General features: G+C 40.7%; 1 protein-coding gene across 1 annotated transcript in view; it reads right to left on the reverse strand.

Moving 5' to 3' along the window:
• The window catches only part of ADAMTS8 (ADAM metallopeptidase with thrombospondin type 1 motif 8), a 58,613-nt gene that overhangs the window by 8,366 nt on the left and 25,390 nt on the right, over positions 1 to 24,857 (reverse strand). Inside the window, exons 2-8 of the mRNA XM_063436946.1 lie at positions 20,416 to 20,655; positions 17,575 to 17,707; positions 15,783 to 15,950; positions 4,263 to 4,561; positions 3,651 to 3,834; positions 3,145 to 3,317; positions 2,244 to 2,419 (exon numbers count right to left, since the gene is read on the reverse strand). Coding sequence (XP_063293016.1) covers positions 2,244 to 2,419; positions 3,145 to 3,317; positions 3,651 to 3,834; positions 4,263 to 4,561; positions 15,783 to 15,950; positions 17,575 to 17,707; positions 20,416 to 20,655 — 1,373 coding nt within the window. The remainder of the gene's footprint in view (positions 1 to 2,243; positions 2,420 to 3,144; positions 3,318 to 3,650; positions 3,835 to 4,262; positions 4,562 to 15,782; positions 15,951 to 17,574; positions 17,708 to 20,415; positions 20,656 to 24,857) is intronic.

A 24,857-nucleotide genomic window follows, 5' to 3' on the forward strand; every position in this document is an offset into this window, starting at 1 on the left:
TACCCCAGGTATAGAGATATTGAATAAATACCGCCATAGTCACTCACTGACAGTTCTCCTATTGAGAAGTGCAAGCATAGCTATGTCTTTATAAAGGCTTTCCTTCCTTAAAAGAACACTATGGGGTCAGGAACACAATCATGTATTCCTGACCCTATAGTGTTAAAACCACCATCTAGCCCCTCTGGGCCCCTCATGCCTCCCTAAAAATAGTAAAATCTTGCTTTTATTCAAGCCTGAAGCTGCTGGCTCTGCCCTGTCTGCCTCAGACCAGCAAGCAGTCTGCTGACATAAGCAGAAGTGGTAGCCTGATCCAATCACAATGCCTCCCCATAGGATTGACTGAGCCAGCATGGTTCAAACACAGCCCTGGCCAATCAGCATCTCCTCATACAGATTAATTGAATCAATGAATCTCTATGAGGAAAGTTCAGTGTCTGCATGCAGAGGGAGGAGACACTGAATGTTTGGATGCATTTTAGGCAGCCATGACCCAGGAAGGATCTCTAACAGCCATCTGAGGAGTGGCCAGTGAAGTTATCACTAGGCTGTAATGTAAACACTGCATTTTCTCTGAAAAGACAGTGTTTACAGCAAAAAGCCTGAAGGTAATGATTCTACTCACCAGAACAAATTCAATAAGCTGTAGTTGTTCTGGTGACTATAGTGTCCCTTTAAGCGCTCAATATGATTTGGCAGATTTAATGTTCTAATAATGAGAAGTAATCTTTGATAATCCCGGGCCAGTTTTTTTTTGTAAATATGTTGATAATGTGAATGGATGATCTTTTACATGCAGAGAGATATTAAAGGTAGCTTAAATAACCAATAGTTTAGCATTAAAACCCCACCTTTAATATAATGAATAATCTTCTGGTTGCATTGCTAGGCCTACGCCATACAAGGATATAATAATGTCCTTATCTTATCTGCAATGACATCATTTATAAATCACTTCTTCTGGTCAATAAGTTCCACTCTGCTAATATCAGGTTTCAACATACTAACGTACTATGGGACAGATTGAAAGGATTTTTCCTATTCAGTGTTACTCACAGTTCCTTTCTTCGTGGTAATAACAAACATTAATAGACAGATTTCTCACTTGACTTCATTTTGAATTACGTCGTACTCTTTGAAATTCCTTTTCGCCCAGGAATAGACAACACGCGCTTTACAAGGTGATTGCTTTAGAATTTTGACATCCGAATTCTGACCCATCGGGTTCTGACCCCTGAGCACCAGTTACTCCCTTCCTTGTGGGGTTGTATGTATTAAAACATGAAAACGCATGTCAAGTCATGCAGAGAGCTGCTTGTTCCCACCAAGCATAAGTTAACGCATTTAATTCTAAACTTATTTCTGTAAGAAGGGAGCCCAGCGTAAACCCCGTCATCAATCTCTTTTCTTCCTGAGACCATTTCTTCAAAAGGACATGAATAATTTGAAGGAAACACAAAAGTCATTCAAATTATAGTAAATACCTGGAATAGCCTTCCAGTGGAAGCAGTAACAGTGATTTAGAAAGAGTAGTAGATACCTGGAATAGCCTTCCAGTGGGAGCAGTAACAGTGATATAGAAAGGGTAGTAGGTACCTGGAATAGCCTTCCAGTCGAAGCATTAACAGTGATATAGAAAGGGTAGGAGATACCTGGAATATCCTTCCAGTGGGAGCAGTAACAGTGATATAGAAAGGGTAGTAGATACCTGGAATAGCCTTCCAGTGGGATCAGTAACAGTGATATAGAAAGGGTAGTAGATACCTGGAATCGCCTTCCAGTGGGAGCACTAACAGTGATATAGAAAGGGTAGTAGATACCTGGAATCGCCTTCCAGTGGAAGCAGTAAAGGATAGGTCAAGTTAGCAAAATATTCTGAGATTTCACATTGAAAAATCCAGTCGGAGCAATTTGTTTTTATCGCTCAATAAAATCTATCAGGGTTATGCACTAACGTGAGGATTGAAAGTGAATTTCAAATATCATGTCAAGATAGCCAAGCTGGAAACATTCTCCAGGTCAACTCTGCTTTATTGACAACACCTCTGGTCTGTAATCTGAAACTCACTTTAAATTCTCACCTTAGTAAATAACCCCGTCAGTTTCTTTGTAATCAATGAGGATTGAAGAACCGATGGATTCCGCAGACTGCTGCACCAAAGTCCAATGTAGTTACCCAAAGGGTCAGTAAATATCCCTCCACACATCCCCAAGCATGCAATGACCAGCGGAGTGATCCTTACTTTGACTTATTAAGGGAACCGGATACTTTTCTGCAGCTGGACCCGTCTCCGCCGCACACAGCGCACTTGTCTAGTTTTTTAGAAGACCCCAAAGTATGGTCGCATCCAGCCTTCAGGCACTGACCTTGTACGCACACAGACAAACTCTCCGGCCCACAGAGCGTGCCATCCACCACCTGCGGGACGGCACAGAGAGAGGGCATTTATTCAGTATATACCGTGTACACAGTGCTTGCAACACGGCACACATAGATACAAATATTGCTTTAAAAACCTTTATAAATTCTGTTTTGTAACAAAACAAAAGCTTTTGGTATAGAAAATAAAAAGTAAAGGATGATTTCGAAATGGTTCATCACTGCAGACTTTGAAAAAAACTGACAGAAATGTAAAAGTACAGGATACACAAAATATGACTGTAAAGACAAAACAATCTCTGCATAAATCTTAAAAATTCAAATGGATGGGAAGGGGGCATAGCTGAATGGTGCTAGACAGGAGACTTTAGGGTTAAATCATTTGTTAACGGTTCAACTTTTTAAGGTAAATCGGGATTAGGCATCTCCTGGAACCCTATCAAGTTCGATTTGATGAAGTTGTTATGGTGCCCAGAGTGTTCCTAAGTTTAACTATGTTTAAAGCTAAGGTTAACTATAAAAATAAATTATTTGATGGAATAATGCCTTAATGCAAAGCATTGCTACAACACGTAAAACAAGGTATCGTTTGATTCTGGTAAAGAAATCGGGAATTATGGCAAACTGACAAAAGGACTGAAATATTAGGTAAAAATATCCCAAGTCGAACACCAGCTTGAAGAATGTGGCTATTTTTGTCTAAAAAACGTACGATTTACTAAACCTCTTTGCGTTCGCAAAGTTTCATCGCCTCCGTCTCTCACCTTGAGTTGGAAGACTTTGAATTCACTGCTCCCTCGTGCTTGGCACACCAACTTGCAGCGATCTCGTGGGGACACTCCTGAGTATTTAGGAAGCCATTCCAGGAGCTTTCCTTCCCTGTCCGTGTAGTTGTAATGGTTATATTTTGCGCATTGCTGGTCTCGGAAACTCTGTTCTGGAAAGAGGAGATGAAATAATCTGCAAATCAAATACAATCTGGGACTGTTTCACTGTAACTGGAGGATTCTCAGGGTGTATGGAATGTTGAATCCCCCCATAAAATCTGGGGTAGCTTTTAAGATGTTTCACTGTTTAAGAAAAATAAAACGTGTTATAAGAGTTGCTTATTCCATTCTACGACTAGACTTAGTGATAATAGATCACTTTGCCGGTAGAGAACTGAATGGGTATATGCTCCGCGGTGCGGTTTGGCTTATTATGAGGAGCAGTCCCCCAAGAGTTTGTAATGCACACTTGCTAACAAGAGTCGATTCCATGCACTACTCACCCTGATCGGGGCAATCCTGGGTGTTACAGGACTCGTAAATCACACGCTGGCCTGTGCAGTATTTCCCACCATTCTGCGGCTCAGGGTCATTGCACTCTCGATGGGAGAACCGTACCCCTCCTCCACAGGTTCTTGAACATTCACCCCAAGCTCCCCAGCTGCCCCAGTTTCCATCCACTGCCACCTGGACAGCAGTCATTAAAGAAATAAAATAAAAAAAAACATAATATTATTATATATATATATATTTCTACAAAAAAATCAATTACACTGGAGAGCTTGCTAACACATTGCAGCCATCTGAAGCATCTAAGGTGTGAGTGTTCCTTAATTCAGCACGTAACTGTAATTCACAGATTTTAGACCTGTGCTTTGACCTCAAGACTGCTTTCTGAGAAGACAAAGGCAAGACAATTCATGTAAATGAATCTGCTGCCCATGATTTCCTCGAACTTTGAAACTGTAAATTGTTCATGTTTTATTAGTTTATTAGTTTCCGGAGAACCTCAGAAGGCAGTTATTATAAAAGGGACAGTTGGCCTAAAAGAAACACAGACACTCTTTCTTTATTGCTAAAATGTCTACGTACTAATTACACCATCCTATTATTACCTTGGGCCCTGATACAGCCTCCTCTCCCAGGCAAACGCCATCCATGCACATACGCCGGTCTCCGCAGGTCGTCCCGTCAGCCCAGTGCAGGGTGCCATTCTTGGTGTGACACACATGCTCCCCTTGGATTTTACACCATAGCTGGCCACAGAGATCCTCCTGGCGGTTGCTGGGACAGTGTGAGAATTCCTTCCCAAAAACCTGCTGGCACTGGCTGTCTAAATCGTACACGGAAGATAAACCCGGCAGCTCCTCGGGAAGTTCTAGAGTTATTGAGGGAGCATCCAGGAGACAGTCCCCTAATGAGAGATAACAAGAGCGTATAATACGGGAGATGTTGTAATTGTCAATGCAATATCTCTGCTTTCATTGGAGAGCAGTCTAATTGAATAACTACAGAGTCTCTAACAATGGCCATCCATGTGTTGGAATGATGGGAATTGTATTTTCGTGATCGCTGGAGAGTCGCTGTGAGACTCTAAGCACCTAATATGACGTCCAATATAGAGTTATCCTATGTCTGCAGTTACTGAAACTAAACAAAACACTTCCCTTTCTCTTTGGGACAGAAACTCCCATCACTTTAGGCAAAGACAAGCCTACAGAAATAGAGAAATCTAATTAACTAAGGAATATAAACAAACAGAGCACATCAATCCATTATTAGCAGCTGAGTTTTACTGGAAATCATATCCTTTAGTTTTTTTTAACATTACTGGGATTTACTATATAGAATGTTTAATGACACTTTTTTTTTTTTTTGAAGATGCCGAATGACAAAGATAAATGATATGACAATACCGGCAGATCAGAGCAGCGGTAAAACAAATTAGAAATGGGAATCCAAGGTTTGAATCCTGGTCAGACCATCTTAATGGTAAGTGTCTCTGGGCAAGACACCTGGCATATTATATCCACCTACCTTAAATCGTCTTTGGTCGTAAGCTCGTTTGAGTAGGGCATTTTTTGCCACAAAATATTCCCTTCCTATAATTGTAACGCACTACACTATATGTTGGCATTATATAAATGGTAATAATAATATGAAGGATAGAATAAATTTTAACTTTAGACTTTTTAAGAAAAATATTAAGGTTAGTGTAAATATCCCTCTAACTAAGGAGAATATCTCACAAGTACCTGATACACATGTGACGAACCCATTAAACATCCAACACAAAGCACTACAATATATATATTTGAGGATGCAACTTATGGTTTAACTTGTTTTCAGGCTGTGCTTTTTCTATCAAATGTTTGTAATTCTAGAATAAAATAGACATTTATTTCATTGAACAGAATCCAGCGCTTTATGTTGCTGATTGAAATAGTTTTTGAGATTGAAGCCATGTAGCCTTGGGAGACGTGTGTCAAACAGTAGAAGTTGGCTCCGATATCAGCACACACCTGTATTCTGCGAATCTTGAACAATGCCAGCAGATGATAAATGGGATTTGTTTTATAAATGTGATTTATGAGTTAGAAAAGGCTAAGGAAATGCACACAGAGCATATATATCTATAAGTGATATAGATGCAGATATGTATCATTACCTGTCTCAGGTTAACTCCTTAAGTACCACAGACGTACTAAGTACGTCCGACAAAAAACAGCTGCGATCGGTGTTGCTCGCGGTCTGGGGGGGACTGCCTGACAGACAGTCCCCCCTCTGCAAATTAGGCCCCCGTGGGCCATGTGCTCGTAATAGGCGTCCATAGTGCTGCCTGCAGGGGGACTGCCTGAACTGACAGGCAGTCTCCCTGCATGTATAAAATAAAATAAAAAAATATGTTAGTAAATAAAAATATAATTATATAAGATATATATATATAAACAAAATAATACTTTAGGCACTCACCCCTGAATGATGTATAGATATATCTTGCCTTCGGTGCTTCCGGCGTCCCCTATATATCCAGCAATAAAGTGGAGCACTCAGAAGGACTTCTTAATAGTGAATTTATTGATAAGTCGTTTACATCAACATGTAAGTCCTGTGATTCGACGTTTCGACCCCTCAGGGTCTTTTTCAAGAACAGTTTACAAGTGAACTAAGCATGTATTATATACAAATAAAAAGCGTGCACTCACCAATCTCGTGTGTGTAGCCGCCCATTCAAACCCGGAAGTGTCACGAAAACAAACCCACGTGGTTTCCTATGCGTGCGTCGATGCGTGTGACGTAATTGAGACGTCGTTGCTAGGTGATCTTTGTAAACAATCTATTCTGTATAGTGTGTAGTCGCAACCAGCCTTGGCAACTGTTTTTTTTAAGTGGGAATTATATAATCGCTAAGGAAAAGATCTCTGGAGAGAGATAAGTTTGAGTGAAAGGATCTCGTATGATCCATATATAGCAATCTGAGACATGTGACCGAAGTGCCGAAAGTGCCCACACAGTGCCAAATAAAGTGCAGAAAACGTCCAAAGTGTATAGTGCCAAAAAAGATTAAGAGCATAAGGCAACATCAATCTCAGATATTGCAATTAAAAACAAAGAAGGAGATAAATGCATGAGTATCTAAACTAGATCTATATATATAGTAATAATAATATATTATAACCGTAAGCAATTAGTAAATGAAAATACTGTATAATCGATATTAACTATTCCATCTAAGTTATTAGATAGACAATTAAATAATTCATTATTGATTAATAATTAATAATTAATTAGGTAGCGGAATGGTCTGAGAGCCATACAAATTCTTAATGCCATGGCTTTGGTTTTGCATAGCGTCCAAGGTATGTTTTAGCAGAACATGGAAAATGTAATAAATTCATTGAGTCCCTTGGGCATAACTGTGTCCAGTCGATGTATCCAATACGTTTCCCGTTGGAGTAATGCTTTAGATCTGTCCCCACCTCTCGGATTCGGTGGAACATGGTCTATGGCAATGAATCGGAGAGTGGGCAATCTATGGTTGGCTTGGAGAAAATGTTTGGCCACCGGCTTGTCCGATTTTTGATCCCTGAATGCCGTGTTGATGGTCGATCTATGGCCTCTAATCCTGTCTCTGAGCGTGAGGTCCGTTTTCCCCACGTATGAGAGACCACAGGGGCAAGTTATAAGATATATCACATGATCGGTGGTACATGTGATGTATTGTGTAATAGGGATCCGAATTCCACTATGTGGGTGGGCAAATGAGGTACTGGTGTTCATGTGACTACATGTCACACAGCCGCTGCATCTATAGCAACCTTTTTTGATAGGTCCTCTATGTTTTTGATAGCATGAAGTAGGATCGCTTTTCACCAGTAGGTCTCTCAGGTTTTTGTTTCTCTTGAGACTGATCGTGGGTTGCTGCTGGAAAATTGGTGGCAGATTCTTATCTGAACGTAGAACACCCCAATATTTGTTCACGGATCTTTGGATCTGTGTAGTTCCTGTATGTAATGTTAAGGGTAGGTACATTTTTGTAGCTTGAGAGACCCTATTTGCGGGAGATGTCATCCGTTTTATGGCTTTCTCTTTCGCCTTGGCTAATATATCCAGATTATATCCTCTTTGTTGGAATATGTCCGTCATTTCAAGTAGTTGCTGCTCACATTTCTCTGGGTCGCTGTTATATCTCAATACCCGCATATATTGGGATATCGGGAGAGATTCTTTCAATCTCTGAGGATGATAGCTGTTAAACTGGAGTAGCGTGTTCCTAGCCGTTTCCTTTCGATATAGGGTGTACCCCAATCTGCCGTTGTCTTTGTAAATTGATACGTCCAAGAATTGGATCTCTTGTGTGTTTGCTGATAAGGTCAATTTCACTGGGCAGTCAGCTGCATTTAGGTCAGAGACCATTGACTCTAGGTCACTTCAAACACTTCCGGGTTTGAATGGGCGGCTACACACACGAGATTGGTGAGTGCACGCTTTTTATTTGTATATAATACATGCTTAGTTCACTTGTAAACTGTTCTTGAAAAAGACCCTGAGGGGTCGAAACGTCGAATCACAGGACTTACATGTTGATGTAAACGACTTTTATCAATAAATTCACTATTAAGAAGTCCTTCTGAGTGCTCCACTTTATTGCTGGATATATATATATATATATATATACACACATGAGAAAATAGTGCAGCGCACTCAGACTACAAAAAAATACAAAAAACAAAGAAGGCTACTAAAATGCCTAACTAAGTATAAATATGGGGATTTGGGTACTACTTTCAAAGTACCCCATTATCGCTGGGTCCTACACTACAATGTGGGAGACAAATAAATAGTAATAGTGTTCTAAATAAAATAGTGTTAAATACTAGTAAGAGCATAGTGAGTATACAAACAAAAGTGATGAAAGCAATTAAAAGCAGTGTTAAAGCTAAATAATGAATGTGTTAGTGCTGAAAATGAGTATACTCACTAATGCAGATGACTGGGCTCACTGGAAAAAATAATGAAAGTGACTTGACTAATGACAAACTCCTCCTTAATATACACACCTGTGGCCACCTCTAAAGGAGACTCTGAAGCTGGGGGGGCCTGGGCGGGGTGCTTAACCCCTAAGAAATCTGGTCTGGACTCCAAATATAGTATAAACAGAGAAAGGATAGGGGGCACTCCCGAGACCTGAATTTTGGTCACAGCGGCAGCACCTTTCATGCAAAATTCAGGTCTCGGGAGTGCCCCCTATCCTTTCTCTGTTATATATATATATCATATATAACGTCATTCTAAGTGTATTTCTTTTATTAATATATACATAATATAAAAATACACTTAGAAGTAAATTACACACGTATATATACACACACACACTACATATAATAACTATATATATTATTATAAAATATAAATAAGTAAATGTTTTTTCTTTAAAATAAAAAATTATATATACATATATGTAATTTTATTCTAACTGTATTTTGATATTAATATATATATATTTATATCAAAATACACTTAGAATGAAATTATATATATATATATCTATGTATATATAAATAAATAAAAATAATATGAAATATATATCCATAATTACATAAATAATTTGAAAAATATACACATAGACTTCAAATATATAAATATATATGTTTAAATTCTACGTGGGTATTTATGTAAATTCTTTACATAATTAAGTAATTTTATTGATTGCAATTTAAAGGGACCTGCCTGACAACCGAGGCCGAAAGCCCAGAAAATGTAATTTGCTAGCACTGTATTAACCCAGTAACTTTCCATGACACCCTATAACCTGTAAAACCCTAAAACCTGTACATGGGGGGTACTGTTTTACTCGGGAGACTTCGCTGAACACAAATATTAGTGAGGAGAACATATCGCTTTTATATTAATATAAAAATACAATTAATTACATTACACGTGTATACATATAATAACTATATATTTTGTGTATGTATATATTATAAAATATAAATAGGTAAATAACAAGAAATAAAAAATGTAAAAATAATAAAATTAAAAAAATTATATATGTAATTTTTTTCTAACTGTATTTTGATGTTAATATATATTTAAAGCAAAATACACTTAGAATGAAATTATATATCTATGTATATATAAATAAAAATAATAAGAAATATATATATCCATATACATAATTACATAACTTCATAAATATACATGTAGACTTCAAATATATAAATATGTATATATATATTTAAATTCTACGTGCATATTTATGTAATATTTTTACATAATTTTTTTTTTTTTTTGTAAATCTTTCTTTTATTAAGGCATATATGAGGGATACAAAATAAAGAGAGAGGGAAATGCATAGGTAGTACATACATAACATTGATAACGTAGTTAGGTACAATTTCCCAGAGTGTCATGCCTTGATTTTATATTTTATGAGTCGCTTAGTGGAAACGAGTTTTAAACACGCTAGAGTAGATTGCTTAAAGTAGAGGGCTTACCATTAGAAATTATCATGTGGGGTATCTGTAGGTAGGTAGGTTAAGTTAAGGCTGAACCACGCAGGCCAAGCTAGCAGCGGCGCAGGCTATATCAGCGATATTAGGGCAGCTATACTGTTTGGTAATATCAACAGATGTCAGGCTGGACAATACAGTGTATATAGAATTATGTGTAATTTATTGTCTCGAGTAGCTAGGTCGTGGTATGTCGTTCAATTGCAACCTATGTCAGCCAGGCTGAGGTCAAATGCGTTAATGATTATCAGCGGTAAATTAACAGGTTGGTTCGCCCTCAAGGTGGCAGCTCGAGTAGCCTATAGTCATGTTAACATACGATGATATTTAACAGTGGGATGTATGTGGCCTATGGGCGTAATCAATGATAATAAACAATAGATAATAAACAACATGAAAATACAGCTGTTCAGTACGGGCTAAAGGAGGGTCGTGAATGACTGGACGCCTTGAGGAGACATATATTAAGCAATTTAGGCAGTAAGCAGTATGTACTTCAAATACTTAGGTGAAAAATGTCCCGCCTGTTGCTGTATGCTGCCCAGAGGAGTTTGCTTGCCGTGCTCTGGTGTGTATAGGTTCCACCTGCTGAAACCTGAGTTGAATGTGGCCAGGCTGTCAGGCAGTTCGAAGCAGTCCACAGACATGTACCTGTCGGCGGTATCTGGGGTATGCGGCCCATGACACGGGTAATCGAGTGGTAAGTCCGGTTGGTGGCGGCTAGTGCGTCCGGTGATACTCGTAATGTACTCCTGCAGCTCCCTCCGGGTATGCTGTTGTGTCTCAGTTGCTTGGTCTGAAGCTTTCTCGGCATTGTGGCAGTACCACTGCCATGGGTCACCGGCCTTCGGCCTGAGGCCTTAGCAGGCGCTCGTGCCCTGTCGCCATTGATCCCAGCAGCAGGATCGTGGGCCCCGGGGTCCGCCGGGTCGCGGTCTTTTCCCCGGGAATATGGCAGGCTGTAGAGGAGTTCCTCTCGGTGAGCGCCCAGCTCAGAAGAAGGGCGTGCGGTCCCACGGGTAGCTCCGTCCACGGGAGTAGAGCATCGTGCAGGGTCTCGGTTTCGGTATGTTACCGGACTTAAGGGTTGCTGTATGTTGTGGGTCACCATGTGTCTGCAGCCTTGTGCTCCATGCCAGGACCTGTCTGCTTTCTGCCCCGGGGTCTGCTGTTCCGTCTCCACACATGTGGCCGCCGCCATCTTGACCTTGGGTCTCAGGCCTGCTTGGTGGTCGATTAAGCCCCCGAGTGTGGTCGTGGGACATGGACCGGGATCACCCCCCCGGTCCGGTGGGGGGGGGGACAGGACCGGGCCAGCCGATGATCCACTGGCATGCTCGGCTCCTTCGGGCGGGATAGTGAAGCGGCGGCCGCCCGCCTCGCTCACCGCCAGGTCGGGTCCCGCTGGGTATTGCAGGGGTCCCACCTCCGGGGGACTGGAACTACAAGAGCGAGCCTCTCCCCGGCTCCGGTAGCCCGCAGACGTTGCGGGTCAGGGTTGTTGGTCGCTGGTTGCTTTATAAATCGTGGATTATATCGTTTTTGGGGCATATCGTGCAGGAGCTGTTCTTCCCTGCGACCGCTCGGCCTGGCGGCCCGGCCCCGCCCCCCATATTTTTACATAATTAAGTAATTTTTTTTTAATTGCAGTTTGAGGGACCTGCCTGACAACCCAGGCCAAAGGTCCAGAGAATTTAATTTTGCTAGCAAATTAAGACTTCGCTGAACACAAATATTAGTTTTTCAAAACAGTAAAACATATCACAGCAATGATATTGTCAGTAAAAGTGAAGTTTTTTTGCATTTTTCACACATTGTTGTGATACGTTTTAGTGTTTTGAAACACCAATATTTGTGTTCCGCGAAGTCTCCTGAGTATAACATTACCCCCCATGTACAGGTTTTATGGTGTTTTTGAAAGTTACAGGTTCAAATATAAGGCTTGATTTTTCCGTTTTTTTCACATTAAAATTTGACAGATTGGTTATGTTGCCTTTGGGAGTGTATGGTAGCCCAGGAATGATAATTACCCCCATGATGGCATACCATTTGCAAAAGACAACATCCCAAGGTATTGCAAATGGGGTATGTCCAGTCTTTTTAGTGGCCACTTAGTCACAAACACTGGCTAAAGTGAACGTTCATAATAGTTTTTTGCATTTTTAACACACAAACCCATATAAATGCTAGCTTTGGCCAGTGTTTGTGACTAAGTGGCTACTAAAAAAGACTGGACATACTCGATATTGTATACCCTGGGTTGTCTACTTTAAAGAATATGTATATGTGAGGTGTGATTCAGAGATTTATGACAGATAACACTGTTACAATGTCACTATTGATACATTTTAAAAATATATATTTTGAAACAGCAATGTCCTACTTGTACTTATAGCCCCATAACTTGCAAAAGCTAAGCACATGTTAACATTGGGTATTTCTAAACTCAGGACAAAATTTAGAAACTATTTAGCACGGGTGTTTTTTGGCGGTTGCAGATGCGTAACAGATTTTGAGGGTCAAAGTTAGAAAAAGTGTGTTTTTGAAAAAATTTTCATCATATTTTATAATTTTTTTAAAGTAAATTATATGATATGATGGAAATAATGGTATCTTTAGAAAGACCATTTAATGGCGAGAAATACTGTATATAATATGAGTGGGTACAGTAAATGAGTAAGAGGGAAATTACAGCTAAACACAAACACAGAAGAAATGTAAAAATAACAGCCCTGGTTCTTAACGGTAAAAAAACTGAAAAACGGTCTGGTCACTAAGGGGTTAATTATATATATATATATATATATATATATATATATATATATATTTTTTTTTTTTTTAAATACATTTTACTGCTTTAAGAAAGAAAAATAAAATATGAAAGCAACATCAGATTGAACAACAATTCAATTCAAGCCTAGTGAAAAAAAAATGCATCTTCAGCAGGGGCCACATTAAGGAAAAATGGTTTTATTACTCTTTCAACAGAAAGAAGATTAAAAACAGACAGAGAATAAGTACAGGCAACAGTTACGAAGGAGGAAGGAAAAATGGGGAAGAAAGATTTACTTGATGGGCAAGGGGGTAGGTGTAGTTTTAGAATAAAGGCCAACAACGAAGTTTATATTATATAGGAGAGGGTAATCTCCATGTGCATTATACTATCTGTAGAACCAGTTTGCAACATTTGTTAAGGATCACTGTTTTTAAAGGTACAGTAACAACTCAAAAAAAATTAAAGTGATCCTATGATGTATTGACACAAATGTATGTAACGTACAAAAAAATAAAATCAGCTGAATGTTTAAATATCGGTAACATTTCTAGTAACGTGGTATAATGTATAACAAGTTGCCAAACATTATATACAATAAATGGTGGAATGACCCCACAGCAAAGCCACAAAACAGATATTCAGCAGCTTGTAAAAGAACCGGTTTTCAGGTGCAGCCGTGCAGGACAAGTAAATGCATTTTAATAATGTGAGCACTCTTTATTGAGAAAGTTGAACAAGACATCAAACTCAGTTTAAAAAAAAAAAAAAAAAAAAATTTCTTGCGTAACAGTTTTTCCTTCTAATTTAAAAAAGGCTCCAGGGCCGTTTGATTCTCTGTGATAAGGAAGAAAAATGGTGTTATGTGGATGTGTCAATGCTTTGAACACCATGAGGTCTGGCAAAGCACTGCAGGCTCCCTGTGCTGGCACTCTGAGTTAATCACCCTAATGCCAACGGGGCGGGTAACTCGTTACTCTGCAGCGCAACGCATTGCCACCCCTGGAACGTAAATGGTAAACTCATTTAACACACTAGTCCCCGCATGGAAAAAATAAAAGGGTTAGATAATAACCCACCCATGGCATTTAACCCCTTAATAACCAAAGACTTGGCAAATGCCTTCATCTTAAAAAATGCTGGGCACACATATGTGTATATATATATACGTACACAAGCACTCGCTGACCCTTTCTGCAAACCGCTTTTTGATCATTTGCAATTATCTGTGTTTTACTTGCAATCTCTGCTCAATTCAGCGGGTTCTGGTTTCTGGCCTATGGTAGCATTCGTGGGTTAATTAATGTGTTAGAATTGCTCATCCTGATATAAAATGCCACGGAGCCACATTCAGTGGTGCTCGCTGTATATTGAGAATTTAAAGTGTATTTTAAATTTAAAGGGACACTATAGTCACCTGAACAACTACAGCTCAGTGTTCTAGTGACCATAGTGTCCTTTGAAATTAAAAATTCACTTTGAATTCTCAATTTTAAATAATGTGCAGAAATCATGTCTCTGTCGTTCCAGAACATACGTTTCTTGTGTGTATAATATGTACCTGCAGGCATTGTTATGTAAATATTGCATTTTCAGAGAACATTACTGTCTATTAACACCTTTAGTGACAGTCACTCAGACGGCCATTAGAGGCACTTCCTGGGTCAGTGCTGAAGACGCTGAACGAGATGTATTAATTGAATGATGAGTTCTCTATGAGCAGATGTTGATTGGCCAGGGCTGTGTTTTTCTGCACATGCTCAATAGCCTCCCAAAGCTTTCCACTAAGGAATATCACAGGGGGGGGGGGGGGGGGGGTGAGGAGAGAGGGCAAGAGGGGTCAGGACCCTAAATGGTGATTCCACACCTATTGTGACCGGAATACATGTTTGCATTCCTGACACTATAGTGTTCCTTTAAGGCCAGAGCAGCCGACCTTTAAGCATATCAGACTTTGAAAATTGTTCCACAATTCTCACCCCTGTAAATAACCCTGCCATTGAGTTGGATGAAGATTTGACGAGACATCCACCAGTAGTCCGTGTCCTTTGTGTAATGTGCAGCAATCATGTCTCTGCTGTTCCTCTGGTTTGCTAGAAATCCAGACGTTATGTCAGTCTGAGCTCAGAGCGGTGAACAACACAGGAATAAACCGTTTAGATCACCAACCGCCTATGCTGTCATAGACAACATCTGCGTCAACACATCTGCACTCGCCCTCATCGGAGGACGTCTCCCAGTAGAAGGCAAGGCTTCATCTAACAGTTACTGGCAAAGGGTGTGATTAGGAGTTTGGAGTCGGAAATCTGATTGTGAAATTACCAATTTACACATATCTAACTGTATGTGTGGAGGGGGTACGGGGGGGGGGGGGGGAGGGGAGGGGATTTTTAGTGAGCTGCGCTATAGCCCCTGAAGGGGTGAATCTACTGATCATTCCCATTCTTGTTAGGTGGGATGTATTCATATATATTCCATTGTTGGTTTTTTAACACCGCAGCTATGGTATTTTTCTCCTTGCAGTGATTTTGTTGCAACATGTCTGGAGAAGCAACATTGACATAGAAGCAATTATTGTCTATTAATAACCAGGGTTCTTAATGGACAGATCATTTCCTGAAATGATAACATATATAACTAATAGGGGTCTCCTTCTAAATAGAGTTTGAACAAAGTGGACTGATTTCAATTCTCCGCAAATTCCTGATTTTATGAATAATTCCCAGAATGCAACCTGGTATTGTCTCCTCAGATATAGCCTGGATACACTTTCACAATGCTTGTTGTTCTATTAAAACATGGAGTGAATTTGCCTAGCTCTGAGTGAAAGTAATGCCTACAATTCTTACCATGGCCACTGTCAAAGAATTCGGTGAGGTGCGTGGCGGTGCACGGAGACCACGGCATAGATTTGTTGAACTGAAGAAACTTGGGAGCCATCAGATAGTTTTTAACCAGTCCTCCCAAAAACCTCTCGCAATTCTTGGAGTTGTCATGTGGAATGCTGAGGACATGAGCTAAATTAGACAAAAATGTTTTGTTTTTTTTAGGATAATCGAGATAATCATCAAATTTCAAACTTTATTTGCTTAGTCATTTTGGCTAATGTGGTACAACTCCAAATGCCTTTAATAAGAACTGAGATCTTTGGTTGGGTCATGGGTAAATAATTTAGGTTTACTTGTAGCCAGCAGCTGACTATGGACTCGGAAATTAAATCTGCGTGTTGTGGTTGGAGTCTTGCTGAGTTTAAATGCAGACCACTTGGACTAATGCACTCCTAACGCAATGAGTTTACAGCAAAGTACGTAACACGCCAACGCTCAGTTTATAAAAGGATAAAAAGCAAACACGCCTTGAGACAGTTGTTTTATACAGGACACAATGGTTTGCTTATTCAAATGTATTTATCTTTTTTAAGGTATTTTAAAAACAATCTATCTAACTTTTATTAAAGGAACACTCCAAGAACCATAACCACTACAGTTCACCAATTTTAGAACGGTTTGACTTCTTACCTGGGGGGGCCAGGTGCCGCCCCTACCTCCTCTGCAACCTGCAGGCTAGGTAGAAGCTCTCTGTCTGAGCTGAGTACCGGCAGTGCAGGACTTATCTCATTGGGTGAGAGAGATCCGCTCATGATGTCAGTCCAGGTCTCAGCTCAGGAGAACTAGCGGACATTCTTGGACATTAAAAGAGGTTTAACTCCTTGTAATGAGGGAGGTACTAGGGCACTCCCAGGACGCTGTAGTGGTTTGTCCTTTGAGTGTTCCTTTAATGATAATTTAAAAAGATTTTTTACAGAAAGAACAAAAACAATATAGAGTTTATTCAGTACACATCTAATAATAGTAAATTAATAACCAAAAACATCTTCAAATCACAGCTGGGCTATTTAATCTAAAATGAACAATGTAGTTGCTTTCAGTTTGATGTCTAGCGAATAAACCCCATATTATTTCAATTGATTCAACTGACGAAAACATGCCTCCTGTTTGATAATTTGTTTTAAGTTGTTAAGTTTCTGACTTTACTCCCAGTGGTTTTAATTTCATATTGTGTCTGATGTAAAGTACACAATGTAATGTTTGTGAAGCAGTAAAAAGATCAGACCTCCGCCAGCCCCCGGTAATGAATCCGTAACTTCACCGAATGTACAAATTCCTTAAATTCACAGAAAATTCCCTGAAGCATGTTAAATCTTATAAAAATCAAATCAGTCATTTATGATTTCTTAACAATAGCTTTTCATCTATACTTATTACGTAAATAAATTTACTAGCATGCCCAAACTGGTCCCTGATTGAGATTTGCAAGTTGTTTTTATCATTAATGAACGTTTGTTTCAATGTATCGTTTCACGTCCGTTAGTAACTGTAGTAGTGTTTACAAAGTGTCTCTAAACTGTCTCTGCAACATATAATCAGGTTAATTTTATGCATTTATAATAATCAAAATTTATAGTAATATTTGTTTGACATTTTTTATTTTTAGTTCCTTGGCACTATATACTATAACAGGCATAGGCAACCTTCGGCACTGCAGATGTTTTGTACTGCACCTCCCATGATGCTTTGCCATTATTGTCACGTTGTTTTGTCTGGGAGGCACAGGTATATAAGAGAGTATCTTGTAACGTACCAAGCTCATGCGCGAGGGTATAAGCAGCCTGGAGTCCATCATCTTCAATCACGGAGCAGCTTTTATTGGGGTCGCACACCGTCCCAATGTCAGCTACGCCCAGAGTGTCACAGCTCTCGTGCCCACAGATATCCTAACACAAAAGGAAATAAAAAAGATGTAAGCTCATTGAGCAGGGCCCTCCACCTCTCGGTTCCTGTACGTCCATTTGTCTGGTTACAATTACATGTCTGTTAGTCCACCCATTGTACAGCGCTACGGAATCTGATGGCGCTATATAAATAATAAAATAATAATTCTCGAAACTTCGCTTAAATTGTAGAGAACTAAATTTTATTGGCATTACTAAGGCTACAATAGCTGCTCTGGAGAAAAATGTTGGCCACACTCGGTTCCCCTGAACTATCTTTCTCTCCCGCTCTTCCCATAATTAAGACTGATACTTTGTCATTTTCTTCTGAAAACCATAGATTGCCCGGCATGTTGTATTGTTTCTCCCTCTCTCTCTCTCATTTACCTAATGCACAAAGCAATACTTTCTAAATATTTTATAATGGTATTGTAGTCTTTAGCTGAGATTTATTTGTTAATTATTATGTTGTCAGTGTATACAGGTGATACTCGAAAAATTTGAATATCGTGCAAAAGTTTGTTTATTTCAGTAACACAACGTAAAAGGGGAAACTAATATATGGGATAGACGCATTACATGCAAAGCAAGATAGTTCAAGCTGTGATTTGTCATAAGTGCAATGATTATGGCTTACAGCTCATGAAAACCCCAAATCCACAATCTCAGTAAATTAGAATATTGTGAAAAGGTATTCTAGGCTCACAGTGTCCCACTCTAATCAGCTTCTGGGCCTTTAAATGATCTCTCAGTCTGGTTCAGTAGGAATCACATTCATGGGGAAGACTGCTGACTTGCAGTCAGTGGTGTATCCTAGTTTTGTGCTGCCCCGGCTCCCAGCCTCACTTTGCGGGCGGCGAGCGAGGGAGCGGAGCAGAGAGCTCAGAGGAAGAGCTCCCTCGCCAGCCGCCTACCCGCCAGCGCACAGCAGCCTGCACGCCCGGCCGGCATGTCAGTTAGCCGCAAGACTAACAAGGCATTTGCCCTGGGCATTTGGGGGCGGCGTTTTTTGCCTCGCGGCTAAAACGTCCCTGCTTGCAGTTGTGTAGAAAACCATAATTGACACCCTCCATAAGGAGGGAAAGCCTCAAAAGGTAATTGCAAAGCAAGTTTGATGTTCCCAAAGTGCTGTATCAACGCACATTAATAGAAAGTTGTGGAAGGGAAAAGTGTAGAAAAAAAAGGTGCACAAGCAGCAGGGATGACCGCAGCCTGGAGAGGATTGTCAGGAAAAGGCCATTCAAATGTGTTGGGGACTTTCACAAGGAGTGGACTGAGGCTGGAGTCAGTGCATCAAGAGCCACCACACACAGATGGATCCTGGACATGGGCTTCAGATGTCATATTCCTCTTGTCAAGACGCTCTTGAACAACAAACAACGTCAGAAGCGTCTTACCTGGGCTAAAGAAAAACAAACCAAGGACCCAGAGTCTGGAGGAAGAATGGAGAGGCACACACTGCAAGATGCTCCAGTCCAGTGTGAAGTTTCCACAGTCTGTGTTGATTTGGGGAGCCATGCCATCTGCTGGTGTTGGTCCACTGTGCTTCATTAAGTCCAGGGTCAATGCAGCCGTCTACCAGGAGATTTTGGAGCATTTCATGCTTCCTTCCGCAGACAAGCTTTATGGGGATGCTGACTTCATTTTCTAGCAGGATTTGGCACCTGCCCACACTGCCAAAAGCACCAAAGCCTGGTTCAATAGCCGTGGGATTACTGTGTTTGATTGGCCAGCAAACTCGCCTGACCTGAACCTCATAGAGAATCTATGGGGCATTGCCAAGAGAAAGATAAGAGACATGAGACCAAACAATGCAGAAGAGCTGAAGGCCGCTATTGAAGCATCCTGGTCTTCCATAACACCCCAGCAGTGCCACAGGCTGATAGCTATAGACTGTAAGCTTGTTTGAGCAGGGCCCTCTTCAACCCTTCGTTTCTTACAAGTTTTCTTGTAATTGTCCTATTTATAGTCAAATCCCCCCTCTAATAATATTAATAATATTGTAAAGTGCTACGGAATCTGTTGGCGCTATATAAATATAAAATAATAATAGAAATGATAGCTTCCATGCCACGCCACATTGAGGCAGTAATTGCTGCAAAAGGGGCCCAAACCAAGTACTGAGTCCGTATGCATGCTTAGACTTTTGAGAGGTCCGATATTGTTCTATGTACACTCCTTGTTTTAATGATTGCATGTAATATTCTAATTTACTGAGATTGTTGATTTGGGGTTTTCATGAGCTGTGAGCCATAATCATCGCACTTATGACAATTCACGGCTTGAACTATCTTGCTTAGCCTGTAATGCGTCTTTCTCATCCCCTTTTATGTTGCATTACTGAAATAAATGAACTTTTGCACGATATTTTAATTTTTCGAGTATCACCTGTAAACATCTCTTGTAATACTTTTCAAGATTTATTTATTTTGCTTGTTTACATCATAGATTTTAAACTTATTCGTCCAAATCAAATGCTTGCTAATTGATACCAGAATGAACCAATTCTCATTCTTACCTGTACAGGTAAAATCACAGGTAAAACGATTTTAAATCGATTTTTTCGACAGTCACCAGGAAATTATATTCAGACACCTGCTTACACAAACTTTGCACAAGTCTAATAGTAATACCGAGCTACGAAGAATAGCTCTACATGACTTCTGCACAAGAAAGACAAACACTGGGAGGTTTGACAGTGCCTCATGTACCTGTCGGGTAAGCAGGATAGCAGTGTCATAGTGTTCAGAATGACGATCATTTGGTGGGTTAAAACTCTGCTGCCAATTACAAAAGTTTCGTAGTGTAAGACCGCCATTATCTGAGATGTCAGGGCCAAGATCCTCCTCTTCGACCACAAGAACTTTGACCACCACCAGACTGACTGAGTTCCGGAGGCTTGGGTGCTTATAAATCCGAGCGGCTATGGACATCAGAGTCAAGAGATGGAGCTGAAATAGGACCAAAAATTTCCACTCAATGGCCATCACACCAACCCATGTAAACATGTACAGCAGATGAAGATGGGTTTAAAGAAACACTATAGTCATCCAGATCACTTCATCTCAAAGTGGTCCTGGCATTTTAACCCTGCAAGGTAAAACATTGTAGTTTAGTAGAAAATGCAATGTTCATATTGTAGGGTTAAACCCACCTCTTAAAAAAGCCCCCCAGTTGGCTAAACGTGTTGTGTTGTTTTAATAACTTGTTTTAAGCATGAAAGTATATTTGCCATTCACTTACTTTATGTTTCTGACTATTTATTACACTTTTTTATGCTTTTAAGTTCGTTTTTTTTATTTTAAATTTACTATTGTTTCTAGCACGCTAAATTTGTCAAAGTACTTACCTGTCACTAATACCATGAAAGGATTATTCCTTGGAGGATCTACTCAACATTATATCCCTGGGTTGTACCACCCAAGTGCTAATACCTGAGCGGCATCTACTGCTCTGCTAAATGTGAGTAGATTATTCTTATTATTTAACTAATAACTGTACATTTTACAGTGAGCACTATTGTTTGCCTTTATATTTTTTACATATTCATCTATGTACTGAGAAATGGACTTGTGGAGCGACATATACATCAGTGGGGATTATACCGCTGTATGCTGGTTTACTCAGAGTTGGTTTTAAAGCTCTATCAAATGTGAGTGCTATACCATATATTTTCTTCTTGTGTGTCCTGCACCTAACACTAGATAAGGCGCACCATCTTTGGTTTTTTTTCTGATTTATTACATATATCTCCAATTACCTGAAGTCTGGATGGTGATGGTTACCAGCAAATAATATTCCAAGCATTTGATATCTGAGTGGACTTTTTATTTGGTGCAACCTGTATTTATATTTTGTATTGTTTTAAATGCACATCTAGTGGCCATTATCCTGACAGCCACTACAAGTGCTTCTTCCTCCAGACCGAGTAAAACTTGGCCTGGGAATCAAATGCTGAGCATGTGTACTTCCAATCCACAGTTTCTCTACAAGAAGCAAATGAGAAAGATATCCTCAGTGATGTTGACTATGAGTCCAGGCACTGGAAACGTGGTGAGTAAACTTTTTAAACTTGTGGTGAAAGTAACTTCTCTATGTGTTCTTGGAGGGGCCTGTTTGCTAGCCTGCTGCCTCAGGACTATGGGCCATGCACAAAGGCTCATAAAAGACCTTGTTCGTGCCTTCTTGGATATTCTGTTCGGTAGTTTGCATTCCCCTTCTATTTTAACATTGTCCGTTCGACTACCGAACAACCGCACGAATCAGGGACCACCCAGGAGAGTGTTAACACCTATTAAAAACTTGGAACTTTTCTCATCGCAGTGTTTTAATTGTTTGTCTGGGTGGCCACAATTCCTATGGACTACCACGAGGTGGCGGCCATCTTGTTCGCATGGACACAGGCAGCGGTGTTTGGGCATGAATCTCATGGACTAAAATCGGACACAGAAACTCCGAATACCGCTGGATGAGGGGAACAAGCTCCAGGGTAAGAACATTGACTCTGTTTGGCAGTTTATATGTTTTTAAATTACTGAACTAGACCGACCGCAAGTCCAGATTCTCTGGAACAATTTTGGGCATGGGACCATGCGTGCGGTCGGTCAAATAAATGACTTCCAGAAAATTCCTGAACCCCTGAACTGATCTGGGTCTTGGGTCCAGAGTGGGTGGAGGATGGAAAGTTCCCAGCCAAGCTGTAACGCTGGACGTGGGGACTACGGTGCTGATGGTGAGTACTAGGAGAAACGATTGCCAGGCGGTCCGTCACAAAATTTAAATGTATAAACATAAAAAAGGTAGACATAAAGGGGGGGAAGGGGGGTGTGGGTTGACCGAAAGGAAGCTATAGTCCCAAAATAATGATTGTTACTTTCAAGACTTTAGATTCCCTTTTATAACGCATTTTTTAAAATGAATTGTCATGCAGATGATGTAAAAGGCTGAATATATATTTCCTCACTATTTTATGGAAGGGTCTGGTTCCCTCTGCCAGATGTGCATTGCACAGTCAGTGGTGATTTAAGGCTAAACTCAGATTTAAACATAGACAGACACAGAATGAGGGATTTCCTAAGGAAGGGAGGGTTTGTAATGGGTAATATCCACAGAATTCACTGTGTTGCCCTGTAGAAATAGCAAAAATGAGATGTTCTCAAGGAACCTGTGGTTATTTCACGCAACACTTTTAAAGTACCACAAGATTAGACGTCGACATACTTGGCTGCATCGTTCCTGTTACTTTGGGTTTATCAGGGGTCACTGAACGGGAACAGATCTTACTCCATGTAGAATACGTGCTTTATCCAATGAGCAATGTTAGATATAACCCCCTTTATTTGAGTGATTTATATCACAGCAGGATGGATTTTCAAAGGGTCTCAGATTTAAACCAGTGCCTGGATCTGAAAGGTGCGTCTCCTCTATTTGGAAAGTGACTCCAAAAATGTTGCTAAAGTAACTTAAGAGCAAAGGGCCAAAAAAGTGTGACATCCTGGACTGGTTGAGCCATTCGTCTGACCAGAATCTAAAGGGTCGGGCATTTCACACTCAAAAGGTAAGACTGAAGGCTAAATTGCTCCAAAACAGACAAGAGCTCAAGATGGCTGCAGTGCAGACCAGCACCACTGAAAACACCCGGCATCCAGTGATGGTGTATGGGGAGTCCAGGCTTACTACAAACATGGGGCGGGGGGCAAAGAGTACTACAGTGTGCTGAATTGGTTATGGTGCTTGGAGTGTCCTTAAAAGCTGGATATTGCAGGTTACTGTGTGAGAAGTAACTTCATTACAGTCTCCTGGCACAGTCCCCTCTATTAATAGAGGAAACCATTTACAAACATCTTGATTTAAATGGGGACATTTGTCTGCTTTCTGGGAACTCCTCACCTTATTGTCAATGCATAATCAATGACATCTTTGTCCGGTCTGGATGGCAGTGATTGGGTGAGAGTGCAGGGGGAGGGACAGGATAGCCCAGAGCTGTCAATCATGTCTTCTAGTTTGGATGAAACTGACATTGTGGAAGTGTGAATTATGTGCGATCAATGCAGATAGAGGGGGTTCCCCAGCAGGGGCGTATTAGCCGCGAGGCAAACAAGGCATTTGCCTTGGGCGGCATTTTCCAGGGGGCGGCAAAAAAAGCCGCCCCCAAATGCCCAGGGCAAATGCCTTGCGGCTAACTGACATGCCGTGCGGGCGGTCTGCTGGGCAGTGCTGGCGGGCGGCCGGCGAGGGAGCACATCCTCTGAGCTGTCTGCTCAGCTCCCTCGCGCGCCGCAGAGTGAGGCTGGGAGCCGGAATATGACGTCATATTGAATGTCTGTTAGTGTGTCTGTGTATGTCAGTGTGTGTGTGTGTGTGTGTGAATGTCTGTTAGTGTGTCTGTGTATGTCTGTTAGTGTGTCTGTGTGTGTATGTCTGTTAGTGTGTCTGTGTGTGTATGTCTGTTAGTGTGTGTGTGTGTATGTCTGTTAGTGTGTGTGTGTGTGTGTGTGTGAATGTCAGTGTGTCTGTGTATGTCTGTTAGTGTGTCTGTGTATGTCTGTTAGTGTGTGTGTGTGTATGTGTTAGTGTGTATGTCTGTTAGTGCGTGTCTGTTAGTGCGTGTGTGTCTGTTAGTGTGAGTGTGTGTGTATCTGCTAGTGAGTGTGTGTCTGTTAGTGAGTGTGAGTGTGTGTTTCTGTTAGCGAGTGTGTGTTTTTGTTAGCTAGTGTATGCGTATCTGTAAGTGAATGTGTGTGTGTGTATTTAGAAGGCGGGGCGGGGGAAGGGTGGGGGTGGTGCGGGGCGGGGGAAGGGTGGGGGTGGTGCGGGCGGGGGGAAGGGTTGGATGGGGTGGCGTGGGCGGGAGGGGGGCGCCTGAGTTTTGTCCTGCCTAGGGCAGCACAAAACCAGGATACACTGGTATCCTGGATTGGCACTGGATTGGCACTGTTCCCCAGTAAAAGTGCCAATTTATACCAATGATTTGATGTTAAATCAGGGACAGCACCAGAAGATGCTAGTTGACATAAATACTATGATACCTATTCCATTGACTGATTAATACTTTCACTGCTGTAAGAGGTAATCATTGAACCAGGCTGATAAACAACGTAGCACATTCTCTGCAAGTTCTCAATACAGAGATTCTATTCCAACTACGGGTGTA

This window comes from Pelobates fuscus, chromosome 11, assembly GCF_036172605.1.
Source record: "Pelobates fuscus isolate aPelFus1 chromosome 11, aPelFus1.pri, whole genome shotgun sequence".
Taxonomy (NCBI): Eukaryota; Metazoa; Chordata; class Amphibia; order Anura; family Pelobatidae; genus Pelobates; species Pelobates fuscus.